At 36.5% G+C, this 20000-nt stretch overlaps 1 protein-coding gene and 1 long non-coding RNA gene across 5 annotated transcripts in view; one reads left to right on the top strand and one right to left on the bottom strand.

The window, feature by feature from the left end:
- The window catches only part of LOC137982398 (uncharacterized), a 30048-nt gene that overhangs the window by 9398 nt on the left and 650 nt on the right, over positions 1–20000 (bottom strand). For 2 of the 4 annotated variants that reach the window (XM_068829516.1, XM_068829515.1), the window contains exons 1-5: positions 13188–13352; positions 12070–12138; positions 9424–9753; positions 5507–5836; positions 2771–2859 (exon numbers count right to left, since the gene is read on the bottom strand). In XM_068829516.1, coding sequence (XP_068685617.1) covers positions 2771–2859; positions 5507–5836; positions 9424–9753; positions 12070–12138; positions 13188–13323 — 954 coding nt within the window. In that variant the 5' untranslated portion in view covers positions 13324–13352. Of the gene's footprint in view, positions 1–2770; positions 2860–5506; positions 5837–9423; positions 9754–12069; positions 12139–13187; positions 13353–20000 lie in introns of those variants that run through there. The other 2 variants (XM_068829517.1, XM_068829518.1) reach the window with 2 other exon arrangements.
- Positions 13463–14407, top strand: LOC137982440 (uncharacterized). The gene is made up of 2 exons (XR_011118701.1): positions 13463–13585; positions 13971–14407. It is a non-coding gene; the product is annotated as an uncharacterized lncRNA (long non-coding RNA).

The raw sequence follows: 20000 nt of genomic DNA on the forward strand, positions 1-20000 counted from the left end.
ATTGTTTAGTCTTGGCCAATGATAGCTGGTTGCTCCTACTCTGTGCAGGAACTTGAATCGCACAAAACTGCAGTTGAGTCCAAAACCCTGCCAAAGTAGTAGTTTTTGACATAATTAACAGCATAGTATTCCCCTGGTTGAATGGGTGGTGGTGGAATTGGAGACAGCTTTTTCTGATGCAATTGTTGGATCATCAGTTGCCTGTAGGCTGAAATGTTGGTTTGAGTGATCACGGAACACCTGGTTGTCAGACATCTTGCATACAGGCAAGTGAAGATACCATACATATGTGATAGCTTGCTGGGGGATCTCGTTAGGCTTGTTTGCATAGAAAGACCATTTCTTTATGTCAATTGACTGGTCTATGAGTTGACCAAACGACACCATCTTCTCCACCCTCTTTAATAAATCATGTAATATCCCCAAAACAACCCTGAATACATGTGTTTCATGGGTTTGACATGAAATGGCAATTAATTAAGGAAATTATGACATAAATTTATTCAATTCACTTTAAATGGCCAAGTAACATTTTGTAGTGCAAAAAGATTGTAATCTACACTTCAAAATAGTCGACTTATTCGCACAGTGTAACGTCCGTGACAGTGATTGTAACGTCCGTGACCTTCACTTTGAAGTATTCTTTAAAAATTGTCAATTGTAGTGAAAGTGAAATCAACATTTTCAGTTAAAACGATGACCAAACTGCAGATATTTAAAGTAGGTTTTGTAGAACACTTTGATAGTTCACAGGAAATTTCACTTAATGTCGATGCACTGTGACAATGTATTTTTTCCTATAATATTTCTCTGAAAGAGAGCATAAGGGAAAAACTGAATCACACAATTAACATATCAGTATGCACAAATATGTTCATCGAAGTTAAGACTTAAAACTGCTATTCATCTTTGGTCAAGGCCAGTCTAAAAGGTAAAAATTGTGTCTGGATGTAACCCCTGTGACGGTGGAATCGCCCTTATAACCACCTTGGTGTGTTACATTGTATCTATCACTTCATATCCAGCGCACCCGCGTAGATTAATTGTTAAATACCATGGTGACCATGCCAAAGACAACTTGTTAACTAATAAGACATAAATCAACAGTAGTGACCAGATGTCCATGTTTTAAACCCGTCGGGGCAAGTCAGGATCTCAACTATCAACCTGCAATTGGGCTGTCTCTGGCAGTAGGGTATTCTAAATGATGTAAAGGCAGATTCACAACATGGACTTGGTCTAGTTTAAATTCCCACACTGACTATTGTGCTGGCAATGGTTTGGATTGTAACAAGGGACAGTTGGGCAGATTACTGACTGACTAAATGACGATAAAAGAACCAAATCAGAGCTAACCAACGAGTGACTTTTAAGGGCACAAAAGGGTTTCAGTGAATTTCTAAACAAATTCCGAGTTTGAACCAAATTAGTTTACTGACAACTATTTAACCCAATTTTGGTGTCACAAAGAGTCCTCTTAGGTCCAAGCATTAATTCTGCTACCTCCTTCCACCAATAAGATGAGTGTTAGCATACATTAGGTAATCACATGATTTCGAGTGCAATATTTTGGAATAAATAAGCATGGGTATATTTTTTCAAAGATTATAAAGCAAGATTGGCAAGTGCAATTTGTAATCTTTAAAAAAATTTACAAGTGCTTATTTATTCCACATTGCATGAGAAAAATCATGTGCTTACCTATTAATAATATATCCAAAAAATTAAAGATGGTTAAGCAGAAGAAACAAATGCATATCACGCAATCAGTGAAAAAATGTGCCATAAATTGCGCCATCCAGGTCGCACGCTTGATACAATGATTTGAAGACAAAATTTTTTATCCTTTCTGACCAAACCCTATTGTTTATTAGACAATCATAATCCAGAATTTCAATGTGTAATTTGCACTGGTATTCCACTTTTTTGCACTGTTACACTTGAACTGCACTGCTCTCAGCCAATCAGAATCGTGTAATTTTCCTGTATATCATTATTAGGGTTAGAATTATTTTTAAATTAACCTACCTGGCTTATAACCTTTACGCTGGGAGAAACGTTTAGGGGACAATGTGAAGTAAAACTGCAATTGTCTGTACATGTATTCCTACACATTGGTGATGTTGAAGTTGGTAAAGAAGGCAAGCAGGCACTAAATGACACTGGTCTAAATCAGGAAGTGTCTTATTATACGTCACGTATTTCTTGACATGCTGTATTCTGTCATTAACACATTGACTCCTGGGGCCCGTTTCCCGAAAGTCCCGAAAACTTTTCAGGTCCGAAAAGCCATCTGCGGAATTGCCAACCGCTTGTTTTGGAAAGCCGATCTTTTAACATGTTTTCAAGGTAACAGAAAGAAAAATCAGTGTGAAGTTTGACGAATTAAATGCTTTCCATTCTTGAGTTACAAAGGGAATTGTGACACCCGAAAATGGCCCGTAAAGTTTCGGGATTTTCGAGAAACTGCCCCCTGGAAGTGATACTAATTAGTACGTTTTACTTTGTCTAACGGAGATGATTAATTTTACTTGTCAATGGGGAACGGTTTTTTAGGAGTTAGTGGGTTGAGAGCTGGGCAACTGACAGTGTATGCCTTGTAAATCGAATGGCAAAGCCCATTTTCTTAGTCAAAAATGTCTTGTACAGCCATCAATTGTCTCAAAGGCATAGAATGCCTGCCTGACTACCTCCTAAATGATCATTTAACTTCGTCACTTTCCAAACTCCTTTGTTCCCTGAAAAAAGTATTAATTCTACAGTGCAATACCTCACTCTCAATTATCTTCCACACAGAATCGTTTTTATCACGTTCTCCACTTGTGCTGATGCGCAAGGAAATCTTTTTCCATCCAATGACTGTGGCAAAAAAAAAAAACATACAACCCTTCTAATTAACTGGTAAATTTAACATTCAACATGGGATGCACTGAATATCGACATTACCAAAAAATAAACTACAGTGTAACTAACCAAGAAGACCTAAAGCAACTACTTGTAGGTACCTGAAGAAAAGGTGTCTCTTAGTCTGTTGGGTATGGTGGGGTTAAAGCACATGCCGCTTGCTAATGTACAGGTGTAAAAAAGACCTCCCACATTTTACAGCAAGTTAACGTTGCACTCAGGGGTTTCAATAGAGTAACCGACTGTTGTCATTGTCACAATAAATTATTTTAGCTTAGGTTTGAAAGAATCTGTCTTTATAATTACTTTTAATTACATGTACATTTAAGTCCTCAACTTACAAGTGTACAAGTGATTTCCATTTATGGATTGCCCAGAAGTCTCCATTAACTACAAAGTCACTGTAACTTACTAAGAAGTGTGGTTTCTGAATCATTTCCCTCACTATTGCTTGATGTATAGGTGTAGTTAGCACGTGGAGTCTGAACGTCAGAAATGTGAAGGCATTGTTTGTTACAGCCAGCATTTGTCAACAAATGGATGTGAAATTTACGCAGTCAACTTGTGTAACAGATGTTCATTTCCAACGTCAGCAGCATCTCACTGTTTGTCACTGATTTGCCGATGATAAACCAAGGATGGTTGGTCAGCCCACTGAGCTAAAAACTGCACTGATCATGCTTACTTGAATGCCTAATTTACAGAACTAGCTAAACTACAGAATTATGTGAGACAGCGGCAGGTCCCTTTGCTCTACGTTAATGCTTCTATTGCATTTCCCAGAAAAAAAACCATGCTCGCAGGAATAAGCAAGGTCCACAGGTAGTCCACATGTACAAAACTTTCCTCAATCTTTGATGAAACGCTCTTTTAAAATTTATGTCGCGAAAAACACAAGCAATGACAACAACCACAGTTTAAATACATTTGTGGTTAGAGTCTCCACAGTACGTAACACAATGCGTCACAAAACACACCGACTTCAAATAGATACAGTGGCCTTGCCTCTTAACCTTGTTTCCGTCCTTTGTATTGAAACAACAAATCAATATGACAGACCGCATGGACGATGGACAAATTTTGAAAATTTGTCATTTTTAACTGAACTCTGCTACGTTAACTTTGCTTTAAGTTTTGACTACTTGAATAGACTGCTGGTAGAGTAGAAGTGCAATCGCAAGAAACAAGGCAATGTCACCTTGATCAAGTGAGACTGTGTCTACAAGCTTCAAAATTCCCAGCTAGAGGAATAAGCAGAGGTCTCTCACGCTGTGAGACCTCTGCTAGCAGGGAAGCTTCAAAATGATCAGCGAAATAATTATATTACCGGTATTTAGTGGCGATATAGTCTGTGACACAAGCAGTTTACAGTTCATTCGACATGGGCTCGATAGAAATAGTAGGTTCAGCGTGTTAGACGTTGGCACCGTAAGCGTGTCGTGCTAACGTGCCATGCGCGTGTGTTCACCTTATTCACTGCTTTCCCGTGGAGGGTCACATTATGTGAGTTGAGTTTGTTGGTTCTCTATTCTGCACCTAGTCTAAGAGATTTTTCTCTGGGTACTCCAGATTTCTCCTCTCTTCAAAAACCAACATTTGACTTGATTTGCTTTACTTCAGTTTACAGTGTCCCCAATTAGTGCTCCAGGGCTAGAACGACTAGTCACTTAAATTAAGTTCCTTTCCTTTTCTTTTCCTTTTCATAGATCTTAATTATTATTAATTTTGCATGCCAACATTTTTTCCTTGCCGTTCATAAAAGGCAAAGCAATTTTGAAACATCTTTTAGTAATTTAAGGCACAGGTCTCCTTTCTGGAGGAATTTCATTAGAACTGACTTGCATCTACGCAAGAAGTAGACAGATACATGTTACCCATTTAGAGGCAGCTTCTTTAAATTCTAGAGTGGTGAATTTTAATAACAATTTAGCTTCAAATTTCTGTGGTCTGGTTTCTTAAATTGCACCGGCCATCATGATGAGAAAGCTTTATGTCATATTCTCCCCAGGCAACATACTTGTACATGTATCTCCAACTTTGCTTGACTTTCTCAGAGAACTGCTCTTAAGGTGATAAAAATATTGACAGAATGTTGTCTGTTGTACTTTGAAACACTTCCAATAAATTTCTGACCACAAATTGAGGAAGCTTAGAACACAGGCGTTACTTTTTAAAGCTTTTTCTTTGAATTAATTGTCATTTTGTTAATCTGTAAGAAATTTCATCTCCATACAATGTTCACTGTTTTCATATTTTTAACTATTTTATGTCTTTGATAAAACCATAGCCCGTCTTTTCCAAGTGCCTTTTTTTCCACTTTTGAAATCAACAAAGCCAAGGAAGATACCCAACACTTTTAATTGCTTATAATTCTAACAGAAATTCCAGTATTTTAGACCAGTTGTTTGATGAGTTATCTGCAGCTCAAACCACAATAAAATGCACAACCCAACAAAAAAAAACAACTAACTTTTAAGTTTGTGGCATTTGAGCACTTGAGCTCAAATTACATGGAAACCGTTTTCTGTTTCTCAACAACACAAAAGTAACTGGTCCCTTATATTCAACCTCTAGAGAGATGTTAAAATTCAAGCTTACTTACCCTGCACTATAATTTTCATATCTGCTGTGCCACTGGTAGGTCTATTGGCTAGGACAACCAAGGTATAATTGTTGCTGTCTTTTGTGTCCACGGTACGAAACATGATTGTTAAGTATGTTGCCGTAATATTCACTGACACTCGATCATCAAACGTAAATGGGTTTCCAGAAAGAGACTCTTCTATGATGGGAACAGATGCTCCAGAAATTCGAAATTCCACTCGACGAAATGAATCTCCTTGAATGCTGTAGGTCCATTTTAGTGTTACAGGCCGTCCTTCCAAAACAAGAACTGGGCTCGAGAAATGGGGTGTAATAGTCACTTGTGATTCTGTGGGGTAAAAAAAACAAAACCTAGAATTAACGACCTTTAAGTATCCAGTAACAGAGAAAAGTTGGATCTGCACCTAGCCTTGCTGTTGAAGTATTTACATTACTTAACTTAAGGAGTTCATCAGTTCTCTGAAAGTAGGGTTTTGCTGTTACGAGGATCAGAGTTATTTTTGGTTTATCTGTCATGCAATTCCAGACTTTTCTAGAGTGATCGTACAATCTGCAATATTCCAGAAATTTCTTTGACGTGACTCAGCAATTTCCACAAATAGCACAACTTGTAATTGACTATAAATAGCAACAGAACTTTCTAGATGCTTGGAGTAGAAGTATAAAAAAGCAGGCTTGTAAATAACAGTGTAAAACTAAATAAATAATAGTGAAAAAGGGTAACTGCTCATTGTCACACTCGTGTTGCGTGCTTTATATCATACTCAGGAGTTATTTTCACTTATGCCTTGTTTGCGGACATTTATTGGTTATTCCTGCACGTAACATTGCTAAAAGCAGGCCCACAGCCCAGCAGCCCGTGGGCCACGGCCCACGATGGCCCAGCGGTCCAGAGGCCTGGTGGCCCAGTCCTAATTTTCCACAGTTTTTTTGTCCAGCAGTAAATCCATGCACATGCACAGATCTGCATCGGCCTTGGGCGTGCAAAATGGACGATGACTCAGTTTGGGTACATTTGTAGTTAGAGAGTCTCCACAGCACGTGACACAATATGCCACAAAACACACCGACTTCAAATAGATACAGTGGCCTTGCCTCTTGACCTTGTTTCCGTCCTTTGTATTGAAACAAAAATTGGAAATCAATATGACAGACCGCATGGACGATGGACAAATTTTGAAAATTTGCCATTATTAACTGAACTCTGTTACGTTTGCTTTACGTTTTCACTACTTTAATAGACTGCTGGTAGAAGTGCAATTGCAAGAAACAAGGCAATGTCACCTTGATCAAGTGAGACTGTGTCTGCAAGCTTCAAAATTCCCAGCTAGCAGAGGTCTCTCACGCTGTGAGACCTCTGCTAGCAGGGAAGCTTCAAAATGATCAGCGAAATATATTATTTAAACTGAATGATGACCTCGACATTAGCAAACTTCACTAGTGGCGATACAGTCTCTATTAACACAAGCAGTTTACAGTTCATGCGATATGGGCTTGATAGAATTAGAAGGTTCAGCGTGTTAGAAGTTGGCACCGTAAGTGTGTCAGCACATGCAAAGCTCATCACATGCTCTTTTGTCTTTAGCGTGTGTAAAAGACAAATGCTTCAAGTTTAATGAGGAATGCTACTTAAACACGCAGCTAATGTGTTGAGTAACGCTCCTTTTGTTTCAACGCGCTAACGTGCCATGCACGTGTGTTCACCTCATTCACTGCTTTCCCGTGGAGGGTCACATTATGTGAGTTGAGTTTGTTGGTTCTCTATTCTGCACCTAGTCTAAGAGATTTTTCTCTGGGTACTCCAGATTTCTCCTCTTTTCAAAAACCAACATTTGACTTGATTTGCTTTACTTCAGTTTACAGTGTCCCCAATTAGTGCTCCAGGGCTAGAATGACTAGTCACTTAAATTAAGTTCCTTTCTTTTCCTTTTCCATAAATCTTAATAAGCTTACATCGATCCATCTTGTGCAAATGCGTAAAGGCGTCTTGTTTTACATACAATAAGTTGAAACCAATGTGAAGAAAAATTATTGTAAATTATACATGTAACAATTGCAAAAAGAATGAAGACAAAATCAAACAAAAAAAGATTGGCTTTTCCAGGCTTGCTTTCAAATCACTCTACAGTGCCTTTACTAATAAATTATTTGTATTGTATACTCTATTTTAAAAATAGCTAATTTTTTATGTACTTTTAGTAGTTTTAAAGTGCTACTATGACGAAATTTGCATTTTCCCTATTTAAGCCATTGTGTTACATAAACATGTACATTGTAGTCTGCACGAGAAGAAGAATGTTGTTTACCAATTTCAAATATCTCTTTTTGTTCTGGAGATATTCAAATTTTTTTAACATGCAAATTAGCCAAGTGATGACGTCATAAACCCAACAAAATTTTCATCAAGTAAGATGGAGAAAGATATCTCAGCCAATTTGTATCAGAAATACTTCATTCTTTGCAGTAAGATTCTAGTAGATGTGTTCCACAATATGAGCATACCATTTTTGTTACCATGGCAACATACTGGGTTCCAGTCCTCCCTGATATTAAAGGCTTTGCAGGCCACCTTTGGTGTTCTGTTTTGATATTTGCAAATGGTGCCTCATCTGTATGATCCTGCCAGCATATAAAGATGTTAGGTCGAGTTTGTGGCCTTGGTAAATGTTTTTCTAGCCTGAGATCACCAAAATATTGAAATCAGGTTGGAGGGGACTGGAAAAGAGTTAGTTGCCATGGGAACCAATTCTTTACAGTCGTAGGTGTGTTGCCTTCAGAACTATTAACTCACCAAGTTTCAATGGTCTCTGTTGCAAATTGACCGAGATAGCTCTATTTATATTCTTGATGTTCTATTGGGTTGGGTGAATGACGTCATCAGCCTTCTTATTTGCATATTTCACACATTTTTCAAACTTAAATATCTCCGGAACCAATGCAGATATTTCCAAACGGTAAACAGCGTTTTTAATGTTTCATGGTACTCTATGTGATAAACCAAAAAATTAAACGGATAAAAATTTGATCATAGTAGCACTTTAATAATTATTATTAATTTTGCATGCCAACATTTTTTCCTTGCAGTTCATAAAAGGCAAAGCAGTCTTGAAACATCCTTTAGTAATTTAAGGCATAAGTCTCCTTTCTGGAGGAATTTCATTAGAACTGACTCGGCATCTATGCAAGAAGTAGACACATACATGTACATGTTACCCATTTAGAGACAGCTTCTTTAAATTCTAGAGTGGTGAATTTTAATAACAATTTAGCTTCAAATTTCTGTGGTCTGGTTTCTTGCACCCATCATGATGAGAAAGCTTTATGTCATATTCTCCCCAGGCAACATACTTGTACATGTATCTCCAACTTTGCTTGACTTTCTCAGAGAACTGCTCTTAAGGTGATAAAAATATTGACAGAATGTTGTCTGTTGTACTTTGAAACACACTTCCATAAATTTCTGACCACAAATTGAGGAAGCTTAGAACACAGGCACTACTTTTTAAAGCTTTTTCTTTGAATTAATTGTTACTTTGTTAATTCGTAAGAAATTTCATCTCCATACTATGTTCACTGTTTCTGTATTTTTAACTACATCTTATATCTTTGATAAAACCTCCAAGTGCCTTTTTTCCACTTTTGAAATCAACAAAGCCAAGGAATACCGGTATACCCAACACTGTTAATTGCTTATTGTAACAGAAATTCCAGTAATAGACCAGTTGTTTGATGAGTCATCTGCAGCTCAAACCACAGTAAAATGCACAACCCGACAAAAAAAAAAAAAAAACATTTATTACTACCTTTTAAGTTTGTGGTACTTGAGCATTTGAGCTGAAATTACATGGAAATTTTTTTCTCTTTCTCCACAACCTTATATTCAACCTCAAGAGAGATGTTAAACTTTAAGCTTACCCTGCACTATAATTTTCATATCTGCTATGCCACTGCTTGGTCCATCGGCTAGGACTACCAAGGTATAATTGTTACTGTCTTTTGTGTCCACGGTACGAAACATGATTGTTACATCTGTTGCTGTAATATTCACTGACACTCGATCATCAATGGTAACTGGGTTTCCAGAAAGAGATGCTTCTATGATAGGAACAGATGCTCCAAAAGTTTGAAATTCCACTCGACGAAATGAACCTCCTTGAATGCTGAAGGTCCATTTTAGTGTTAAAGGCTCTCCTTCAAAAACAAGAACTGGGCTCAAGAAATGGGGTGTAATAGTCACTTGTGATTCTGCGAGGTAAAAAAAAAAGCCAGAATTAACGACCTTTGTATCCATTAACACAGAAAAGTTGGATCTGCACCTGGCCTTATAAGTTATTGCTGAAATATTTACTTAACTTGAGGAGTTTATCAGTTCTGTGAAAGTAGGGTTTTGCAAAAAGCAGGCCCACGGTCCAGGGGCCTGCAGCTCACGGTCCACAACGGCTCAGTGGCCCGAAGGCCCAGCAGCCTGCAGCCCATGGCCTGCGACGGCTCGGAGACCCGGTCCTAAATTTCCACAGTTTTTTTGTCCAATGGTAAATGCACGCACATGCACAGATCTGCATCGGGTTTGGGCATGCAAAATGGACCGTGAGTTTGAATTCTTTTACCATTTAATCATTGAATCCTTGTTTCTGTTTGCTGAATGTTGTTCAGATAAAAACGTTTTTATTCTTTGTTCGTTCGTCTCTTTACAGAAAGCGATAGCACAATAGAGGACTTTCATTATCGAACAATGTAACTAAGTTATTTTCAAACCATACTTTGAAAGTGAAAATATCACAAATAATGAGATGTGAACTGCGAATCTTTTTTTTTTAACTTTCAGAGTTACACAAAGAAAGCATGCAAATGCAAATCGACCGCCTTTCAAAACTGTTGCCTGCCATTGCACAGAAGTACCAAGTGAGAATGTGATTGCCTGATAAACTGACAAACGCAATTCAGAGACAATTCGCAGTTTACATATCTCATCATTTAGCTTATGAAATTTTCAATCTCAAACTGTGGTTTCAAAATAACTTACATCGTCTGAGAATGGACTTCCTCTCTATCGCGTTCTGTAAACAGACGAATAAACAGAGAATGTCAACATTTTTCACGTAGCAACATGCAACGAAAGAAAGGATTGAAAAGGATTGAAATGATTATTAAAATGGTAAATGAAGATGCAGATCTGTGCATGGGCATGGATTTTATGCTGTACAAAAAATATGTGGAAAATCAGAGCAGGGCTGCCGGGCCTCCTGGCTGCCAGGCCGTCACGGGCTGCGGGCCGTGGGCCGCTGGGCCTTCTGGCCGCCAGGCCGTCGGCTGCAGGCTGCTAGCCTGCTTTTAGAAAAACCCCTGAATTAGTGTTAGTGTGGAAGATAATAATGATGCTGCCTTTTGATCGTAAATATAAATTCCTGTGGCAATTGAATCCAGAAATCGAAGTGATAAGTCATTGTAGCTGGAGTCGATAAGGACAGTTAATAATGATAATAAATAATAAATAATAATAACAATAACAATAACAATAACAATAATAGTAACAACAACAACAATAATATTAATAATAATAATAAGGTAAAATTTGAACTACATGTATTGTACACTAAAATTATGTTAAAATTGGATTTTTCAAGAAAGACAAAAACATGCTTAAAACATAAAATAAAATAAATAAATCCCTGAAATATACTTTTTTTCTCTATTAACAATTATATTTTAAGAAAATTTCGAATATATTGCTAACTTCATAGTGGGGCTCCCGGGCGCAAAGCACTCCACCCCAGCACCATGGGTAAGAATTTTTGGGAAATCTATCCATGCGAGAAGTAATTTTAGATAGACAGATAGATACTTTATTATTACCTTAGATTGCAGTTATAACTGAATTGATAAGGTTTACATTAAATAATTAAAAAATTTAATTCAATAAGTAAAATATATTAATTAACTATTATGATACATTAAGATAAATCTAGGATTCTTGTTACAACTATGAAAACTAAGGGGAAGGGAAAAAAAAAATTATATAAAAATATATATACACATATAAAAATTATAAATTATAAGGTACCGAATGGAGAATTGACTAATGGTATTCGTTATATAAATAAAGAAAGTTTATTTAGAGTCATAAATCCTAGCGCTAGCGTTAATAAAGATATTACTGAACCTATTAGTCTTACACAAGGGCGTTGTAAAAACCCTTGGATTACGCAGGGTTACTGAAGGATGATTAGCGTTAAATGATAATACGTGAAATAACTGATTGTTAGGATTAGAAATGGTTTGTTAAAAAAAACTCTGACCCAGTTCAGATCTTCTTCGCGATAAACTATTAATATTTGCGGTCTTAAGAGCATCAATGTACGACACATCGTAGCCATAATTATATAATATGCATGGCTCTCCTTTGTACTCTTTCTAAGGCTGAGCTAGGATACTAAGGTAGACTATAGTGAAACACTTGACAGGCATATAGTAAAACTGACTGAATGCAAGCAATATAAAAACAGACTAGATCCTTAATACATCATCGTACGTCCACCCCCCCCCCCCCCCCTTCATACATACTGTCAGGCTGGAGGTGGGGAGGCTGGACAACCTCTGGGGACGGAAGTGTTCTGCCAATTTTCCTTGGCGCTGAAACATGCATATGAGACTCAAATTAAGTCATGAAAGCTATAAATTTATACATCATTGGGCATGTGAAAAACAGCAGTGTTAACTGAATATCCTTATCAAAATTGAAGTATGGTTAGTATACTTTTTGTATACAAAAAGTATACATTATCTGTATTACATGTACATCCATTAGGTGTATAAATTTAGTATACATCAAATATACATCATGGGAAACTTCAGCTTGCCAATTCATGGTGATGTATACTTTCAGGATCAGTGTTCAGTTGTGTCTGGCCTGTATACTTTGTGTATACATCACGAATGACCTTCATGGAAGATGTTGAAAGATGTATGCTTATTGTATACATCATTGGTCACCCCATTAACAACATAACTTGTAGTGTATACTCTGTGTATGAACTTTACGAGGAGCAATCAAAGATGTATACTTAATGTATGCATCATCGGTCAACCTTTTCACAACTCAAATGAATATCTAATAATTTTTAAGAATTGATGATTATGGTCTCTCAACAGTCTTGAAATTCCTAGGAATTCCAAATTATGCCATTAGCAATACTCAGTGAGTCGGAACTCTAGCCAATTTTTGGGGATTGAAAGCTAAAATGGTACTGTGGACTAGGAATTTATGGGAATCTTTAGGAATTCCACTCAGTGACTCAACTTGAGGCTTGAGGGTCACTTCAGTGAGTTGAAATTCTTGAGAATTTTGTGCAACAGTACTCAATGTGCCAGTGAGACAACAGTCAAAGTTAAAATGCCCTTTTAGGAGTTGATTTTAGCTGATGCCTTGAAAAATTGAGCTTATTAAACTTCAACATTTATAACAAGGTTTGGTCTTAATTCAACGCATGCCAATATGAATGTGATATCTTTCGAGTTAATTCACTGCTTGTAATATACATGTACTTAGCTTAAGCAATGGCCTTTAAAAGCTCCAAACTTTGAACATAAAATCACTCTGTACACGGAGAAATGAAAATAAAGCTTTTATTCTGATGCATTCTACAGATTGTGAGAAATACATTATTTGTATCATCAATTACCTTGTTTGATGCTCTCATAATCGGCCTTATCCCAAAAGGAACATGATGCATTGCTCTTGAAAATTATACACTCCAAGTCAGCACTTAATCCCTTCGATGAACTCCAATATCGTTCGAATATTTTAATCTTGCTCATTTAACATGAATCCGTAGAGAGAGAGTCATTGTCCGCCATCTTGGATAACACGTAAGAAACCAGACTGGAAACTAGTGAGCCCTTTTCATTTTGGTCAGCAGTCAGCGGTAACCAGTCCAGCTCTTACAGATTTTGGGCGGTTTTATTCAGACAAACGTTTGTATCTGCGATCACACTTTCTTGGTCACAATTTTTTTTGTTAGTTTTACTCTTTAAACGCTGATCCAGGCAAGAATATGCTTACAACAACTCAAGTAAGAAGGTAAGCGTTAACTTTAAGCGAATAACATTTGACTTGATGAGGAACGATTTACATACATGTAGAATTCATTTTCACACGTTCAATTTGTGAAGCAAGGATATGCAATTTGGCTTAAATGCTTTAACCCTTTAACAAGAAAACCTTTAACAAGAATGATGAAGTTTTAGATCAAATGGTGAAGCAAATGCTTTGGGAAAAAAGTGCTCATACGGCAAGTTACATGTATACGATTGACAAATGATTCCTTCTCGATTTGTAATATAAGTAAAGAGGCCCAAAGAGTCTGTCTACTCTTCACACACTTTAATTGTAATAGAAATGATCAATGATTTAGAGGAATCACTATATGCATCACTTAAATATATGTACTATATTTTTTTTTTAGTTGCCATGAAAGAGTATAAACAGACACTTCCTGAAAAATTCTTTGATGGGACACCAGGAAAAGGTCCTTTACTGCAGACAAAAATGCTTAGCAGCCAATTCTGTCTCCTCAACCAGTTATGGTTTGATGTATTTGGGGATCTCTCTTTGCAGACTTGTCATAGTTTTTTGGTTTATCTGAAATGTTTAAAAGCTTTTCTTGTATTTTAATTTAGAACAAGAACCCAATCCAAAGATTTTGACATGAATTATATGTTTAGGTACATGTAAAATGTAACTGCTTTGAAGTCTGTATTCAATTTTTTTGTCTGTGAGCTATGGTAGTAACTGTTAATAGCTTGACTGCAATGGATTTTGTGTAGTTTCCAGCACATTTCTGATTTGCTGGAATGTTATTTTACAGTAGCAGGATATTATAACCTTGTTTCTTGTGCTCCACATGTGTGCACTTCTATTTCTAAGTTACTTCCAAGCTATTCTTCTTGATTTTTCTGACCTTGTTCAAGAAGATTTCAGCTATTGCCCAAAATTTCAGTCCTATTCCTAGGAAATAATTCCTAGGAATTCCCAGAGTTATTTTGCAAGGGTTAGGTGTTTTGCATTTGCAAGTATCACTACAAAATGAAGAAATTGGGTACTGTACATAACCTTAAACATAAAACATGATCTCTCCATAGCAATAATCTGATGTTGAATTTAACAGTGTAGTTTTGTTCCTCCTAGTCATGCTCGTATATGACGCGGTCCTGCAGATTTCTATAATTCTGTTGTATTTCAAGAGTGTTTTGTAAACTAGAATGTTTCATACCACAATGTATACAAAAAGTATACTATGTGTGCACAAGATGAGAGTACATGTATAAAAGATCTACATGTACAAGAAGCATATTTTTTGTATATGTATACAAGAAGTATACTTACCCGTAGTTATTCGGTTATAAGGTGCACTCGGTTATAAGACGCACCCCAAACTTTGCAATTTAATCAAGCTAAGTTCTCAAACTGAAAATTACGCGAAAATACTCGGTTATAAGACGCACCTGAAAATTGAGAGTTATCAAATGGATGTGATGAATTTGAGAACAATTATCCTTACACAATTGGCATGCGAACTCTTTTTGTTAACGTAAACAAAGTGAAAAAGTCACACGTTTAATGATATACGCAAAAACAAAAGCTAAAAGTTGACACCTGAAAATCATAACATACAACGCATACACTTTTATTTGAACCTTCCGACGTAATAAATAGTCAGAGTTCAGACTTCAGACTTCAAGTGAAAGCGAACGGCGATCAACTCCCACCAAAAGTCATATTCAAAGGTGTTCGACAGCTGAATATCAACACGCCACCAAGGATGCAACCTTCAGTGCACAAGAAAGGCTGGATGAACGAAGAAGGTATGTTTTATCTCCACACTGTTTTTTCAGAGAAGAAACTTTTCATGCGAGCGACAAATTCGAAACAAGGTTCAACCGATTGTGTTGTTTTCATGGGTATCACGTTACTGAGCACGTGCTATTAAGCATGTATGCAAATTTCCGTTTGTTTACTTTTCTCTTGACGTCGTTTAGTGTTCTAAAGGTCTCTAAAAGCGCTATTCTTTTTTTAAATTGACAACTAGTGTCCTTTTCTTGTGTTGTTTAAACTGCAAGTTCTTCTCAAATTGTGATCTTAAGATTTTGTTGCGCGAAAATACTTGGCTATAAGACGCACCCCAATTTTAGCACTAACTCGCCACCCAAAGACAGATTTTTCTTGAAAAAACCGTACTTGGAGTATATTGGGTGTAACCTGTGTATACTCTTAGTATACTGTTCCCCTACATGTATGTGTTATACTTCTAATAGTATACTTCAAGCTGTTCCAAATTACTAATACAATATTTTTGTATACTGAAAAAGTATACATCAATCATACAAAAAGTATACTTTTTGCACATACTAAAACTCTACATCAACTATACATAAAGTGTACATGATGTAGTATACCATGTGTATATGTGGTGTATACTGAAAATATACTCTATTTTGTTTTATTACAGTATAACCCCAAATGTACGAAACTACAATAAAAAACCCCATAAAAGAACATGTGGATTGAGAACCTCCAGGCTGAATTTGGTTTAAGAGAATACCATATACACTGGAACCAATTCAGCCTGATAAATTCAACTGGTTCTTATATATAAGAAAAATTGGGTACCAGTGAGATTAAAAATTACTGGGTCAGGATTACCATGTCATTCTAAAATCAATTTTCTTTATTGGAATTTTTTGTGTTCTTTGTCCTTTAATTTTAATACCACAGTGAAAGTGAAACACAGCAAGATATCTCTGCAAAATTACAAATGTATAAATCAAATTGTTTTTCTTGACAATACTGTTGTGCAACCAAATCACTGATTACGCAGTACCAGTTGAGCAATACAGAGTATAATTTTTAGACAGAATTTAAGAACATGTTTTAAGAACAGCTTGAGGCTGATTTTTTGCTAAGTACCCAACATATAAGAATGTTATCAGCCTGAAACTGAAAAACAAAGGTTCTTTTATGCAGGTTTTTACTGTATCTAAGGCAGCTTTCACTCAAGAACTGTAGTTTCTCTTCTCAGAAAAACGTAAATTCTGGATAGGAACTCATTTTTTTTTTGCATTTCACGTGCTAAATCTCCTACTCTTCCCTCAGTCTGATTGAATATTGACCCGAAAGTCTCGCTTCCACGCGCTCTGACACGGACACTGCTGAAACGTGAGCTCAACTATAATAACAGCTATATTGAAACCTAGGGTGCTTACCATTAACTAAGCCAAATAATCCGGATGGAATGATCGTTGCATGAAGGTACATGTAAGCAATTTTCCAAATTTATTGACCAACTGGATGTTATGACGCCTACCATTTACATGTACCACCCGGCATTCAATGACGTGCACAACTATGGCTACAGTGTACCTATTAATCATATGCAAGAAAGAACCCTTGAAATACAAAATGGCTAAAACTTCTTATCACCTTAATGAAAACAACTCGCACATCAAAAATCAAACACATATGCAAATTGATTAAGGTCGAATCATTTCGAACACCATCAATCGTTGCATGAAGGTACATGTAAGCAATTTTCCAAATTTATTGACCAACTGGATGTTATGAAGCCTACCATTTACATGTACCACCCGGCATTCAATGACGTGCACAACTATGGCTACAGTGTACCTATTAATCATATGCAAGAAAGAACCCTTGAAATACAAAATGGCTAAAACTTCTTATCACCTTAATGAAAACAACTCGCACATCAAAAATCAAACACATATGCAAATTGGTTAAGGTCGAATCATTTCGAACACCATCAATCCACAATGACAGAAAAATCTTACAAAAACCTTTTACAGCCAAAAATTGCATTGAAACAAACAACATAATCTCCTATTAAAATGAACACAAAACTTCCCATTTTACTGCATGCACGCAAACAAGCAATAAGCAATGATACTCTATGTCAAAACTAAATAAATTTCCCACCAGTGTTCAGGATCAAACCCTTTCCTTGAATAATGAAGCAAAAAAATTAATGGACAGCAAGCTTTCTTTTAAATAATTCTTGACTATTAAACAACAATTTCCAATTGTTTTGTACCCGAAGACTGTGCAGAGTTTAGTACAAATAAATACAATTATTAAAAACTGAACTACAGATATCAGATTTCCAGTATTTTCCTTGGCTCCCCAGACACAGGCTATCAGTTCATATACCTGCTGTACCAAATATCGACAAGGAACGCGTCAGCAATAAAGAGAGCTGAAAACATTTTTCCAGCTCTGAGAAAAATGGCCAGCAAAAGCCAATAAAAACGACATGGAAGAGTTGTTGATCCTGGAATTCTTAATACAACATTATTATTATACTCGGGCTTGCTGGATATCAATTGATTATAACCAACAAGGCGCATTCCAGCGCACCCTCATAGAACAATTATTATTAATTGCTCTCATCCAGGAAGTAGGCCGCATGAGCCTTAATCTGCAGCCATTTGTTCTTTGTTGTCCACTAACGTTTTATTCTGGTGAGGAGAATGCTGCTGCGAGTCACACAAGTGACTGATGTTTTTCAAACAACGAAAGTTCTCCTGTTTGCCTCAAATGAATCTGCAGAGAAGGTCAATGGGTATTCGGCTATTTCGGATAATTGCTCAGACAACTTCAAAATGCATCTGTCGTTGGTGGTAGTTGATCAGTGGTGGTGAGTGGGTCATTTCCCAAACTTTTAGCAATTTGAGCTTACAAGGTAAAGTTCTCAAGAGATAGGTTAAGCAATTTTTGAACGCACACAATATAGAACAAAGGGTCCAATTGGACGCAGAAAAAAAATCAAATGTTTATGCAAATTACAAACGCCAGGAAAACTGTGGGAACAGCATACTTCACAACGAAATTATCATTTCTCACTATGGAGAAATGATTCAGTTCCTAAAATTTTAAGGTGAGCTGCTATTTTTGAATTTTTGTAGTCAAATGATTTCATTTTCTCAACGATTTTGTCCAGCTTGAAGAGTTAAGTTCTTGTTTTTGAATTCGGAAGTGTTGCATGACGTCATCTGGGGTGCTTAAATTTAGGCGAGACAATCGCAACGTACGTAACTTGTCTGTCTTGCAAATAATGCAATTTTTTTGGAGTTAGTGTTAAAAATAACATGTTTAAATGAAACTTAAATGTATTCAATCCCTTGATTATTAACATTAGCCATGGCAATTAGTCAAAGGGCGACAATGAATGGTGTATCACTTTTGTTCCTAAATTAGTGCTCTTTTATGGAAAATTGAGATTGAGTTCTCCTTTTTTTTTGGCTATCAAATTCTAGATCATTTATCAATTGGAGCTATCAGTTCCTACAGCATACAGATTCCTCGAGACATTTTTAGAGGTAATCAGTGGAGCTTTGACAGCTCATTACAACTCAATTTTGATAGAGGATGAATCAATGGGCATAACAGTTTCAAGAAACTGATCATTTTATTGTACAGTGTAAGTATATATTCGAGGGGAGGGATAAGACTTCATTTTTGTGCAATTCAGAATCTGCAAAGGTATTGCAGCAGCAATCATGAGGCAATAGATCAAATATTAAATATTTAACAATTATTCCATAAGCGCGCGTTGGATATGAGATGGTAAATAGCCAACGAGGCGCGTAGCGCCGAGTTGGCTATAACCAGTCTCATATCCAACAAGCGCGAATGGAATAATTGTTTTATTAAATTCCTTCAACTCCAAAAATTTGGAAGTACGAAATACGAGCGGAAAAAGCGAGCAAATCCGAGCGAAATCGAAAAAAACTTGATGAGAACTGATGCGATGTTGTGTAATACCTTGTTGTCAAACAGACGCAGGCTCATCACAAAAACATTTCTTGCCTTTTGTTACGTCTAAACGTCGGAATTGATCCAAACTTTCCACAAAAAAAGTTTTTTTTCTCCTTTTTGGCTTTATTCAAAGAGTAATTTCGCATTCCGGCGAAAACATTTTTAGTTTAGCAACGCTTAACGCAATCATTTACCATATAAGGTCAAACCAAGGTATATGAGCTGATAACCGAGATTGAGTGAACCAATCAGAGCACGCGAAATGCATTATCCGAGGTTGAGAATTTAATAATCTTGAATATTAATTAGCTGGACCTCATAAAATTTTGCAAAATTTTTGTCTTTGGACCCCTTCTTGAAAAATTTGGGGGTCCAAAGACCCCTAAATTTGAAAATCTGAATCCATCTCTGCTTATTACTGACTTGTTAAACCTCCCAGCATTTTTAAGCCTACATGTATGACATCATAGACTCTCTTCATGGATAGCAGTGAACTATGTGATGCAAAGTTATTCTTAATAGTTTTCTCTGTTATCCAGTATAGTGAACAAACTGTTTTAGGAGTTTCCCTGTTAAAGTATTAAACAATAACACCATTCAGGACAGAAACACTAGCCAATAATAATAATGTTATTATATTATTATTAGTTCGCTCTCAGTTTTT

This window comes from Montipora foliosa, chromosome 13, assembly GCF_036669935.1.
Source record: "Montipora foliosa isolate CH-2021 chromosome 13, ASM3666993v2, whole genome shotgun sequence".
NCBI lineage: Eukaryota > Metazoa > Cnidaria > Anthozoa > Scleractinia > Acroporidae > Montipora > Montipora foliosa.